This window comes from Mus caroli, unplaced genomic scaffold (genome assembly GCF_978045245.1).
Source record: "Mus caroli unplaced genomic scaffold, Mus_caroli_1 scaffold_14, whole genome shotgun sequence".
In the NCBI taxonomy this organism is placed as follows: domain Eukaryota; kingdom Metazoa; phylum Chordata; class Mammalia; order Rodentia; family Muridae; genus Mus; species Mus caroli.
Genome location: NW_028227269.1, coordinates 29,872,204 through 29,884,787, shown reverse-complemented (window position 1 = coordinate 29,884,787; position 12,584 = coordinate 29,872,204). Strand labels below are relative to the sequence as shown.

At 39.1% G+C, this 12,584-nt stretch overlaps 1 protein-coding gene across 2 annotated transcripts in view; it reads right to left on the bottom strand.

The window, feature by feature from the left end:
- The window catches only part of Cog5 (component of oligomeric golgi complex 5), a 303,977-nt gene that overhangs the window by 97,396 nt on the left and 193,997 nt on the right, over positions 1–12,584 (bottom strand). For both annotated transcript variants that reach the window (XM_021179459.3, XM_021179458.3), the window contains exons 12-14: positions 8,378–8,582; positions 4,304–4,465; positions 1,763–1,862 (exon numbers count right to left, since the gene is read on the bottom strand). In XM_021179459.3, the coding sequence (XP_021035118.1) occupies positions 1,763–1,862; positions 4,304–4,465; positions 8,378–8,582 (467 nt within the window). The remainder of the gene's footprint in view (positions 1–1,762; positions 1,863–4,303; positions 4,466–8,377; positions 8,583–12,584) is intronic.

Sequence of the window (12,584 nt, the reverse complement as noted above, 5' to 3'; positions counted from 1 at the left end):
CCATAGATTAACGTGTTTTGGCAGACAAGAACCTTCCAGTATTTAGGGAAGTACAGGCAAGATCTGGAGAGCCGCTTGCTGTACACTTCCGGGTGTGTTCAGGACCATCCTGTCTGAGTGCGTGCTCAGTAAAGTCAAATTTCTACTTTGATTTTATTTCACCATTTCAACCATGAATTAACTGCTGTCACTTTTCAACCTTGTGAATTAGAGTTTTATATTTTAAACTATAAAAAGAATCCTTTTTTAAGGAGTGGCTTTCATCTCAAATCTCCTATTAACATTCCATTTATACCCAGAATTGTTTATTCTACTTTAAAACATTTCCAACCTTTCTTCAACCAAAAACTTTGTACTTTCCTCTGACTGCTTTAGTGAAACTGTTCTGAAAAGCCTTGAGGGAACTGAAGAAGGAAAGGCATGGGAGCACAGGAGGGATGATGCTCGCTGCCACACCTGAGGACCCACCCAAGTAGAGGGAGAGAACTGACCTGGGATTTTTATGTACACAAGTGGCCTGCACACATGCATATGTGTACTGGTGGGCATGCACACATACACAAATGAAGCAAGAATGATAATTTTAAAATAAAAAAGGAAATTTGTCAAACTATAAAACAGAATGGCATAAACAGTGTAATTTACTGGCAAGAAACAGTGAGTAATTAGAAAATAAATATTGCTTCAATTTTTAGTAATACGTTTTTAAATAAATGAGCTTTGTTTTGTTCTGTTTTTCAAGATAGGTTTTTCTCTATGTAAGCCTGGCTGTCCTGGAACTTTCTCTGTAAACCAGGCTGGCCAAAAAAGATCTAACTGCCTGCCTGCCTCTGACTCCTGGGTTAAAGGTGTGTAATACTATCACTTGGCTATTCTTTGTAATTTTATTTAATGATTAGGCTTCCCTTATCCACAAAAACAAAGGTTAAAAAGTAAAATTATTTGAGGTAAGATTTTTTCCATTAAATATGGAAATGACAATTTTCTATCAGTCTTCAATATTTGTTAGGGAGGACCTAGAGACTTTAGGCCACAGATTGTCACCAATAGCATGAATTCAACTGCCTTAGTTAACATAGTTTCCATATTCAAAGCCTTTGGTCATTATTACATTAATTAAAGTTATATATTCTATGACTATTGCCTTTTTGTTATCCCTCAACCTGTCCTCATCAGAAAGTGAACTCTTTTTAGGCAGGGCTGGCTCTTTCTTCTCACATTTATCCTCAGGCAGGGCTATCTCATAGAGACTTCTTTCCTGGCACTTAGACAGCTACACTAAACTCTACTGGACACAATATCAGATTTTATTTATGATAATATATCATGTTTGTGTATGTGTGTGTTTAAAGCTATAAACATTTATAAATAAGGTCTAAAAGAAAAATTATTCATCTGATTGCCTACAAACAGCTCCCATGTCCCTGTATGGCTCTTTTTTAATAAACAAAGCTTGAAAAAAAGATGCCTCTAAATTATTTGTCAAGATTACAAGAACAAATGAATGGAAAATTGCACCATATTAACAAACATAATTTGGAAACTGAAAGTAGGAAGCTTCATAATATAATTACCTCTGTGGGCCAGTCTATGTAAATCACTTCGCATGTTACTCTAAAAATTACTATAAAGCCAACTCGAACAACCCAGATGTAACTATAAAGAGATTGTTTCATTTGTTATAATGTTAATTATGGCTACTCAGGAAACATATAACTAACAATTTTTAGCCAAATCATATACATAAAAGGACATCACTTACAAGCTGTTCTGATTTCACAGCATATAACTGGATGGTCTTTGCCACATTTTTTGACACAGCTAATGTGAGGTTTGCATCAACAGCAGCTACATTGAGTTCACTGGAGAAAACAAAAGCAGATTTCCATCATAAGCAAACATAATTAATCAACAAAGCAATCAGCACCACATAACCTGAAACCCAGTAAAGAACAAACTGAACCTGGATACAGCTTCTGCTCACTGCGTCCAAGAACTGGCTACAGTGTTTCATTTTTCTCCCTAAATTAAGCATTAGGAAAAAGGGCTTTGTTAACAACCAGTTTCACATTAATAAAGTGAGCCATGTGTGGGTCCAGTCTATCATTAAGAGACTAAATTGTGTACACTCATGCTAATACTGATAAGTGCAATTAGAGGCATTGCATGCCACAGACATCTGCAAGGAAGTGACAGCTCTTGAATGAAAATGATGACCTTGGAGGAACATAGGCTAAACATATTAATTACATATGACACATAGGACACCTGGGTTCTGTATAAACTATGCCAGCTCATTAACTGTGTAAAGAATAAATACATTAAGAGCATGGGGCTACAACTTTAATGTTTAAAATCTTAGATTTTTAAGTATTTCTCTGTCATATCCACTGTCAACTTTAACAGCGAACTGATAGGACTTTTGATCTGACTATAGAAGGAAAGAGGACATTGTTCCAGAAACCATGGAAAGAATACCACCAAGAGTTAAAACCATATGGGGTAGAAAAGAAATGCATTATCTCTGAAGTGCATAAAATTTTCATACTTACCAGTTTAACTTTTTAAAGAAGCTAAAGGAAGCCACCCAGGGACTTGTAGCACATACCTTTAATCCTAGTACTTTGGAGGCAGAGGCAAGAAGATGCCTTTTTTTGGGACTTGGTCTCAAAAAAACAAAACAAAAAACCCAGAAAAACAAAACAAAACAAACAAACAAACACAGCACTGAAAGGGTTTGAAACAATACTAGTATGCATGACAAAATGTCCTTTCATGTTGTTGAGGCCTGTCCCACCAAGCATAGCTGTAGCCATTATTTTCTTTGCTGCCAGCTATTTCATATTGTTGCTGCAATATGACTTCCAGTCACTGACACAGAAAAATAACTTGACTCAGAGCAGGGGTATGCTGACCATATACCCTGTTATGTTTGGTATGTTACAAGACTTGTTAATCTCATGAAATTCCACAACTATAAGCTTCACTTAGGACCCATCAAATTAAAGGTCAATATGAACTGTTATGTCTACAGTAGCTTCAGTCAGAGACTCGGTAGCACTTCCTCCATCTGCATATGAGCTCACTGTGAATTTTGCAGTTTTAGCCTTTATAAGCTGGCCCTGTCTGAGGTTCCACCCAGGTTCCAAGTCTGGAGCTACAGTCCTCCCACATCATTAGTCTTGGGGTGTGTGTTCAATAAACCAGCCCTGTTTAACTGAGATTAATATCTGAATGGTTTGTGTGGGTTCCTGAACCCCAACACATGTAGTACTGAGATTGCTCACTTTTACATTCTATTAAACACAGACATAAGCATCCTTAAAGCCCCAGATGATATTTGACTATAGCACTGTTACCTTTGATAATCAACATCCTCAGCATTTATAGCACTAGGTAACAGAGATCAAGTGAAATTAGCACGTCTCCCACCACAAGCACACTACACAGGGAATGGTCGTTAAGGTGAGACTCAAACAGTCAAGACTCTACCAAGTCCAAGTATATGGTGGCAGGTCTAGGGCAGCAGAAACACCGTATAGGTACATTCACAGCTGCAGATATGCACATAAGTATTACATCTGTAAACTGCCCTCTTCAAATTTGTAGACTGAAAAAAGCTTAAGCAATCCTACCTCATGGTTCTAGATTGCCCAGCCACTGCTTTTGCTCCTCAAAATGTCCATCATAATGTTATAACAACTGACCAGCTACGACAGAGTGTGAGGTCTGACCTGTAATCTTAGTAAAAGACCTCTGAAGCCAACAGCATAACTGCACTTGTCTGTTCCTGTCAGAAGGGTCTCTGTCAAACGCCTTCCCTTTTGAGATAAAAGCTGTCACATTCACTTGAAAGCCTAAATTGCTAAACACAGCAGGCGAATCAGAAGTATTAGGCCTGTTCCTGCCATAAAGTGATTTCTGGGTTAAAACCTCTAGGTATGTCTCAGTTTTTACAGTTTGTATGATTATTATAATTTGTTTCCCCATGGAATACTAAGAAGTTAGAGGAGTAAAAGGCCTAGGGATAGTTCCATCTTGCTAAGATACAGAACAAATATGAGAGATGACTTCTATACTATATATATATATATATATATATATATATATATATATATATATACACACACACTATATGCATCTAAATGGCTTTATTAATTAGAATCTCAAGCATTATGAGTACTTACTCCAAAACTTAATTGAACCCCTCTAATCACTAGACTGATTTGAGGTCAATTTAAAAAGTACTGCCACTAGAACCCTGGCAGGCAGCCTAGGCGGCTGTTCCATCAGCAACACGTACCTTGTTATAGTCTTAGTGATCCCATCGAGCTCATCAGAGGAAGGAGGATTACGCCCTCCCGGAGGAAAAACCAAGTTGATAGGATCGAAGAGACGTGATAGGGATTTTGAGAGATAAGCAGCCTCATATGGTTGCAGTGAATCTTTCAAAGCCTTTTCTGGACTGTGAGAACAAAACAAAACAAAACAAAAAATTTAAAAGGTAACTACTAGCTATAAACTGTAGTTGTAACAAGAATTTCTTTTAAAAAGTTATAAGCACATTTACAAACATGCTTCATAACTGAACACCTACTAAAGAGCACATGAGCATTTTAAATGTAAAACTTAGCTATCTTGTGTAGTATGTACTGTATTGGCAGTCCCCTGAAACTAAAAGAATATTGCAAGAGCCTTTTATTTCTAGCCTGTTTATAGACGATCAAAGCAAACCCAAGATGCAGTCAGCAGACTCCTCCCACACTAGCTCAAACCTTGTAACTCATAGCTACCATGCATGCTCCGTAAAGCCTACAAACTGAGGGATAGGGTACGGAGGTAGACCTTCCTTGGATTTCCATTCTTGGAACACTGCAAGAATGAAGACAAAATAAAGAAGTATTTGTGACAGCCCTGTACCAGCATACATGTTCTCAAGTGGAGCTGTTTTACTAAACTCTTCTTTGTCATTTGCTGATGCTAACCCTCTCTGCAGGCTCCTATTTAGCAGGCACTGACTAGATCTTATACTGTTCTTTTAGTTACTAGTAAAGGCCTTTCTGCACTACTAAGAACTGTTTTACTCCTAGGATTAACTGCTGTCTCTTCATATCTCCTGCTTACAATCCCTTCAGCAACCTTTGCACTGTCTTCTTTTTCCTTACAGAATAAACCTCCTGTTGAGGTTCGGTCTTGCTATCTATTGTAATGCCAAGTAAGAGCCCCCAAGACCGGGAGTCTGCAAGGGGACCCAGGTGACCCTGCCCCTAAATTATTTTATTTCTGATTGGTTTAAAAAAAAAGCTGGCAATAGCAAACAGCTGGGCAGAAAAGACAGAGGTGGGGCTTAGGTTTTCAGGGCTTGAGGCTGGAGGAGCCAGGAGGATGTGGAGGAGGAAAGAAGCCACCATGGGTTAGTTGAGTCATAAAGAAATTTTGCCCCAAGGGCTGGCCAACTGGAGTTAAGAGCAGCCCAGATGAAACATAGTAAATAATAACTCAACATTATCGATAGGAAAGTAGATTTTAATAGCAAAGAGGGTAGTCTCACCAGCCCTTGTGCTGTTTAAGGCTTATTGAAAATATAAAGGTTGTGTGTGTCTTTTATCCAGGAACTAAATGGTCTTAGGAAGGGCTAGAAACACTGGGTCGGGTTTAAGTAATTTCTACGACAACTTCCCTCCATCTTACAGGTCAACCTTGACAACATCTGACCTGCTCTCCTTGTATAGGCAACAGTCTCTCCTCTCTTCCTTCTTGTCAACCTGTTACAAGCTTACAGGTCAAACTGCTCTTGGCTCCTGAAGCACACACAATTCTAGTCATCGCTTGATACTTTCTCCCTCAGTAAGTATTGGTCCCCACACAGATTTCCTGGGAATAGGCACCGGGCACTTTGATAAGAGACAGGAGAGTTTTACAGTCTAGTGAAAAGGGAGTCAGGTGAAGTTCAAGTACAGAGGTGACTTTCTGAATGTGCCACTCTTTCCTAGCTCCTCTCTCTTCCCTCAAATATCACTAAGTTTTTGCAGTCTACCAAGTATTTCCTGAACATGGAAATTCTGCAATGCACTGCAATAGCTCACAATTGCTAGGCCATCTGTTTAACCCCTATATTGTACATTTAGACCTATGATTCACTTTTAGTTCATTTTTGTTTTTTGGTTTTTTTTTTTTTTTTTTTTGGTTTTTCGAGACAGGGTTTCTCTGTGTAGCCCTGGCTGTCCTGGCACTCACTTTGTAGACCAGGCTGGCCTCGAACTCAGAAATCCGCCTGCCTCTGCCTCCCAAGTGCTGGGATTAAAGGCGTGCGCCACCACGCCCGGCCAAGTTCATTTTTGTATACACTGTCACAAAAAAGGTCCAATTTCATCTTTTTGCATATGACTATTGTTTGAGTACCATTTGTGAATGACTACTCCTCCTGTATTAAATGTTCATTATGTTCCTTTTAAAATCAAATTAACATAGACAATAAAGCTCTTTCTACATTTTGAATTCTAATTTATCCTCACGGCAGTACCAAACCATTATTATTAGAATAGGAGATGTCCCCTACAGACATTGGGAGCTTAGCTGCTAGTAATGGGTTTGGGGAAGCTCCCTAAAATTAACAAATGGATGAAATCCTTGATGGTCTGATCACACGAATGGTATTACTGGGGAAAGGGTAGAAAGTTGGCAGTGGTGCCAAGGGGAAGAAGTAGGTCACTGGGAGCAAGCCCCCAGGAGCAATATGCTATCCTCTGCTCCTGGGTGGCTACTCCACCGTGATCCTCCATGATGTTTTTACCTTGTCAGAAACAAAACAAAACACAACATAACAAACAACAAACAAACAAACTGGAAAGAAACCTGGAAAGCCATAAGCCAAAACCAATACTGCCCTGCTTTCCGTTGCTTCTCTCAGGTGCCACAATGGCAAAAGCATTGACTATACAGATGCCTTGACTAGCAAAAAGCAAAAAGCACAAAATCAGAATTCTATCTTCTTCCCACTGGTTCTGTGCTTTTTGTAGTTCGTTCCTAGTGTGTGCACGTGGACTGAAAAAAAATAAAGCTAAGCCAGAAACACATCGTATTTCTGAATATCATATTTTGTAGCAATGCCTTAAAACTTAATGCATTATTATATTTCTGCAGCTTTGCCTCCTCTTGCTAATCTGACTTTTATGATAAAACAGCTTCCAAGGAGACAGTCTGCTCTCAACCTACCATTCCAGCCTATGGCTATGTACTTCACCAGTCAGTTCTAGCAGACAGAAGAGGAAAAAGCAGCTGACACTACCCTGAAGCTACCCAGTGCTTTTTCTTACTAAGTAAGGGAGAAGAATCTACCAATACTTTGACAGCGTTGTGACAATAAACAATATTTTAGAATTTGAGGAGAGCTAATCTGGTACTCATGCAGAAATGTGAAATCAGATTTTGTGGCAAGTTGGCAAGATAGAATTTATAAACACGATATATTGGTCTCCAATGTAACTCTTAAAGCTGGTTACAAAATATGTGCTTTGTAGCGACCTAAGGTGTCATCTGAGACAGAATCAACTACTTAGTCTTTTCTAAAACATCAACTAAGAAAGAATCCAGCCTCCAAACGCTGACACCATTGCATACACCAGCAAGATTTTGCTGAAAGGACCCTGATATAGCTGTCTCTTGTGAGACTATGCCGGGGCCTAGCAAACACAGAAATGGATGCTCACAGTCAGCTATTGGATGGAACACAAGGCCCCCAATGGAGGAGCTAGAGAAAGTACCCAAGGAGGTAAAGGGATCTGCAACCCTATAGGTGGAACAACAATATGAACTAACCAGTACCCTCAGAGCTTGTGTCTCTAGCTGCACATGTAGCAGAAGATGGCCTAGTCGGCCATCATTGGGAAGAGAGGCCCCTTGGTCTTGCAAACTTTATATACCTCAGTACAGGGAATGCCAGGGCCAAGAAGTGGGAGTGGATGGGTAGGGGAGTGGGGGTGGGGAGAGTATGGGAGACTTTTGGGATAGCATTGGAAATGTAAATGAAGAAAATACCTAATTAAAAAAAAAAAAAGAAAGAAAGAATCCAGCATAAGATTTATCTCCCTGGAAGTTTAACCACACACTAGATCAACTGAAAGACAAAGATCACATTTGCTTATCACCCAGCTTCTAGTTACCCAGCACAGTGTTAGACTTCAAAACTCATTCTGGTAGCAGGTATAATGCTAAGCCACAGGTAAATTTAATCTTTACAGAGAAATTTTGCAAAATACACCAATCATTCCAAAGACTTAGAAGCTTAGTATATCCTAACTTCTAATTTATAAGGAAAGTAGAAAACAGAATCCTTAAAATGCCAATAACACATTCATTCAAATTAAATAAAACATACTCATAATCTGGCCTTTTCAGTATGAACATGTCTTGTGTATCATCTTCCATGTGTGGGAGGTCCACATAGAGGTCAGGAGTTCCACTTGGACTGAAAGTCCCCTGGGTATTCTGACTGGACTGCTGAAGACGCTTCCATAAGTCATTATAAAGACGTAAGAGTTTAGGGTATTCACCTTCAAATGCTTGTTTCAAAAACATAGAAGCTGCCAAGGAAAATATGTATTAGATAAATCATAAGGCAATGAGAAGTAGTAAATCAGGATTTGCTTTTCACATGAATATGTAATAAATAGAGCAATACTAGAGTAAAGGACAAACTAAAGATATGTTCCAAAGACACCTTTGAAATTCACTGGATTTGGTCAAAACCCATATAATCTGAGATGTTATTTACATTAAAAATAGATAAAATTTACTATTTTAGTTGCACATGTCTTTTTCTTGATAAATGATAAAAATAAGAACATAGAAAAATGAATATATTACAACAATTTCTTCCTTAAACAGTGTCTAATTGTGTTCTATTGTTCTAATAGCAAAACCAAAGACAGCAAAGAGAAACAAATGTAAAGAATAACACTGCTCAGGTGCAAACATTAAAAATAAAACTTTTCCAAATGTAATCAGCAACAGTTAAAAAGAATGTGATGTATCTGAGAATTATTCCAGGAATTATTCATTGGTTTAACATTTTAGAATCAGTCAGTGTGATTCATCATACTAACAAACTTCTAAGAAAAATCACATTACCTTCCAATAGAGGAAAATATATTTGGGGAAAAAAAAAACCCTAACATTTACTCCTAATATCAATTCTAAGGGGAAGCAGGCTTTGAAATGGATGCCCACAGTGGGAGTGAAGAGTCCACGGAGCCTGCAGTGGGATCAGCACAGTCCAGCAGTTGGAAAACAGACTATCAGGCTAGAGAGGAACAGCGGCCACTGTTTAGGAGGCAGTGTGGTCAACTATGGGAGTTAGCAGGAGGTTAGGCTTCCCATACAGGCCAATGAACAAACAGTGTAGTCTATACACTGGCAACAACCACTCAGAACAATACACTAGCCAGGCTGTCCTCGAACTTAGAAATCCGCCTGCCTCTGCCTCCCAAGGGCTGGGATTAAAGGCCTGCGCCACCACTGCCCGGCTTGCAAAAGCATTAATATGTGAACATTTTAGCCATATATCTAACAAACTATGAATACAGTGTGGAAATGACAGTGACCTTAGGAGACCTAAATACCTAGAGACATAATATCCAATTTAATAGGCTAATTGTTATAGGTGAATTATGCCCAGGCTAATCAGTACATTAAATGCAATCTCATACAAAAATCAATGCAGACCTTTTGTAGAAATTAAGAAAGTGACAAAAATTCCCAGGAAAAGACCTAGAATAGCAAAATTAACTTTTGAGAAAATAGCAGACCACTCTGTATCATGTCAGGATTTAAAAAACTATGATAATCAAAATGCAAAGATAAGCTAGCGAGGGCCCAATGCCAAGAAAGGCAACAATGTAACATTTATATGCATATCCCTCACAATATAATGCCCTTATCCCTTATACAGAAACTAATTCACAAAGGATTTAGCTTTCTAGACGAGTGTGTGAGGAAACTTGCCTGCCTATGCCTAAGACACGATATGAAACCCATGTCACCATCACTGAAGGAATCATGGAGAATCTGCATCAAAAGCGTCTGCATCAAGTGTCCTTTCCTCAGTAGGCACCACCGAGGAAACAGGGCAAGCCCAAGATGGAAAACATAGCCGTACATATTTCACAGAAGCATTTATAGACAGAATATATAAAGTCAAGTTCTATTTTGTACAGAGGACCAATATCAAAGAAGCTCTACGGATGGCAAATAAGATCTAGAAAACATTAATCTTCAGTCAATTGTCAACTGTAAATTAAAACCACATGGTCAAAACTGAATTAATTGTTCAAATGTCTTAAACTAAAAAGAAACAAAATGAAAGTTTATATAAAAATTTGAAGATACAGAAATGGAACTACGAAATATATTGCTGCAAAGAAAAAAAAAGGTGTGTGTGTGTGTATGTGTGTGTAAGAGAGAGACAGAAACAGTAACAGACAGTGATCCACCATTGTATTCCCAGTTAGAATTTCTATTCCAAATGAAATAACAATATAGGTCTATATTATGACTTGTACATGAACATTAAAACCACTTTTATTTCAGGAGGCCAAAATTGTAAAGACAAACAAACAAAACAAAACTCCAACATCAACAGATAAACACATAAACAAGATGAGAAAAAACCACATACAACACAAACAAAATAATGCATATGGGTAATATCTAGCAATAAAAGCACAGGAAAGTATGGATAACCCTCAATAAAAGCATGTACCATAAAGAGGGCAGAAGAGTACAAACATAAGCTCTACCCTGTACCCTTAATTTGTCTATATTCCTAAGACATAGAAAGATCCATATATGAAAAGCAGATCAGTGATTGCTGGCTGAGAGGTAAGATGAGGTGGGAGGAATCATAGCGCGCAGTAACCTGGGGAAGGTGGAGAATGTCCACTGAGGTTTCACGTTTGGGCTTTGAAGATGGGAGTCTCCTTCTATAGCTCAGGCTGACCTGGAACTCACTGACTGTGCAGTGTAGGCAGGTATCAAACTTGCAGCAATCCTACATCTGATAGAGGGCTAATATCCAATATATATATTGGATATTATCAATATCCATCAGAGAAATGCAAATCAAAGCAAGCCTGAGATTCCACCTCACACCATTCAGAATAGCTAAGATCAAAAACTCAAGTGACAGCAGATGCTGGCGAGTATATGGAGAAAAATACTCTTCCATTATTGGTGGGATTGCAAGTTGGTACAACCACTCTGGAAATCAGTTTGGCAGTTCTTCAGAAAATTGGACATAGTACTACTGAAGGACCCAGCTATACCACTCCTGGGCATATACCCAGAAGATGCTCCAACATGTAATAAGGACACATGCTCCACTATGTTCACAGCAGCCTTATTTATAATAGCCAGAAGCTGGAAAGAACCCAGATGCCCCTCAACAGAGGAATGGATACAGAAAATGTGGTACATTTACACAATGGAGTACTACTCAGCTATTAAAAACAATGAATTCATGAAACTCTTAGGCAAATGGATAGAACTAGAAAATATCATCCTGAGTGAGGTAACCCAATCACAAAAGAACACACAGGGCATGCACTCACTGATAAGTGAGCCCAAAAGCCACTGACATTAGCCCAAAAGCTCCAAATAACCAGGATACAATTCACAGACCACATGAAGCTCAATAAGAAGGAAGATCAAAGTGTAGGTGCCTCGGTCCTTCTTAGAAGGAGAACAAAATACTCACAGGAGCAAATATGGAGATAAAGTGTTGAGCAGAGACTGAAGGAAAGGCCACCCAGAGACTGTCCCACCTGTGGATTAATCCCATATACAGACACCAAACCCAGACACTATTGTGGATGCTAAGAAGTGCATGCTGAAAGGAGCCTGATATGGCTGTCTCCTGAGAGGCTCTCCCAGAGCCTTACAAATACAGAGGCAAATGTTCACAGCCAACTATTGGACTGAGTGTGGGGTCCTGAATAAAGGAATTAGAGTAAGAACTGAAGCAGTTGGCAACCCCATAGAAAGAATAGCAATATCAACCAACCAGGTCCCCCAGAACTCCCAGGGACTAAGCCATCAACCAAGGAGTACACATGGCTCCAGCTGCATATGCAGCAGAGGATGGCCTTGCCATGCATCAATGGGAGGAGAGGTCCTTGGTCCTATGAAGGCTCGACTAATGCCCCAGTACAGCGGAATCGAGGGTGGGGAGGTGGGAGTGGGTGGGTAGGTGGAGGAACACCCTCATAGAAACAGAGGGAAGGAGGATGGGATAGGGTGTTTACAGGAGGGAGAGAAACCGGGAAAGGGGATAACATTTTAAATGTAAATAAAGAAAATATTCAATAAAAAATTATAATGAAAAAATACCATAATTAAATAAAAGTATTCTGCCAAATCTAAGCACTGGCTTGATTTACTTTTTTCTAGGTCACATAAACCCCTCTCAAGTCCTCACACCAATTAGCTTCATCTTTCAGAGGCTGCCAACTTCCTCTTCCATGTATATATGGTGCTCAGGATGGTGCTTTCATTGTCACTGTTACTGTCATGACTCTGAGATCGGGGGT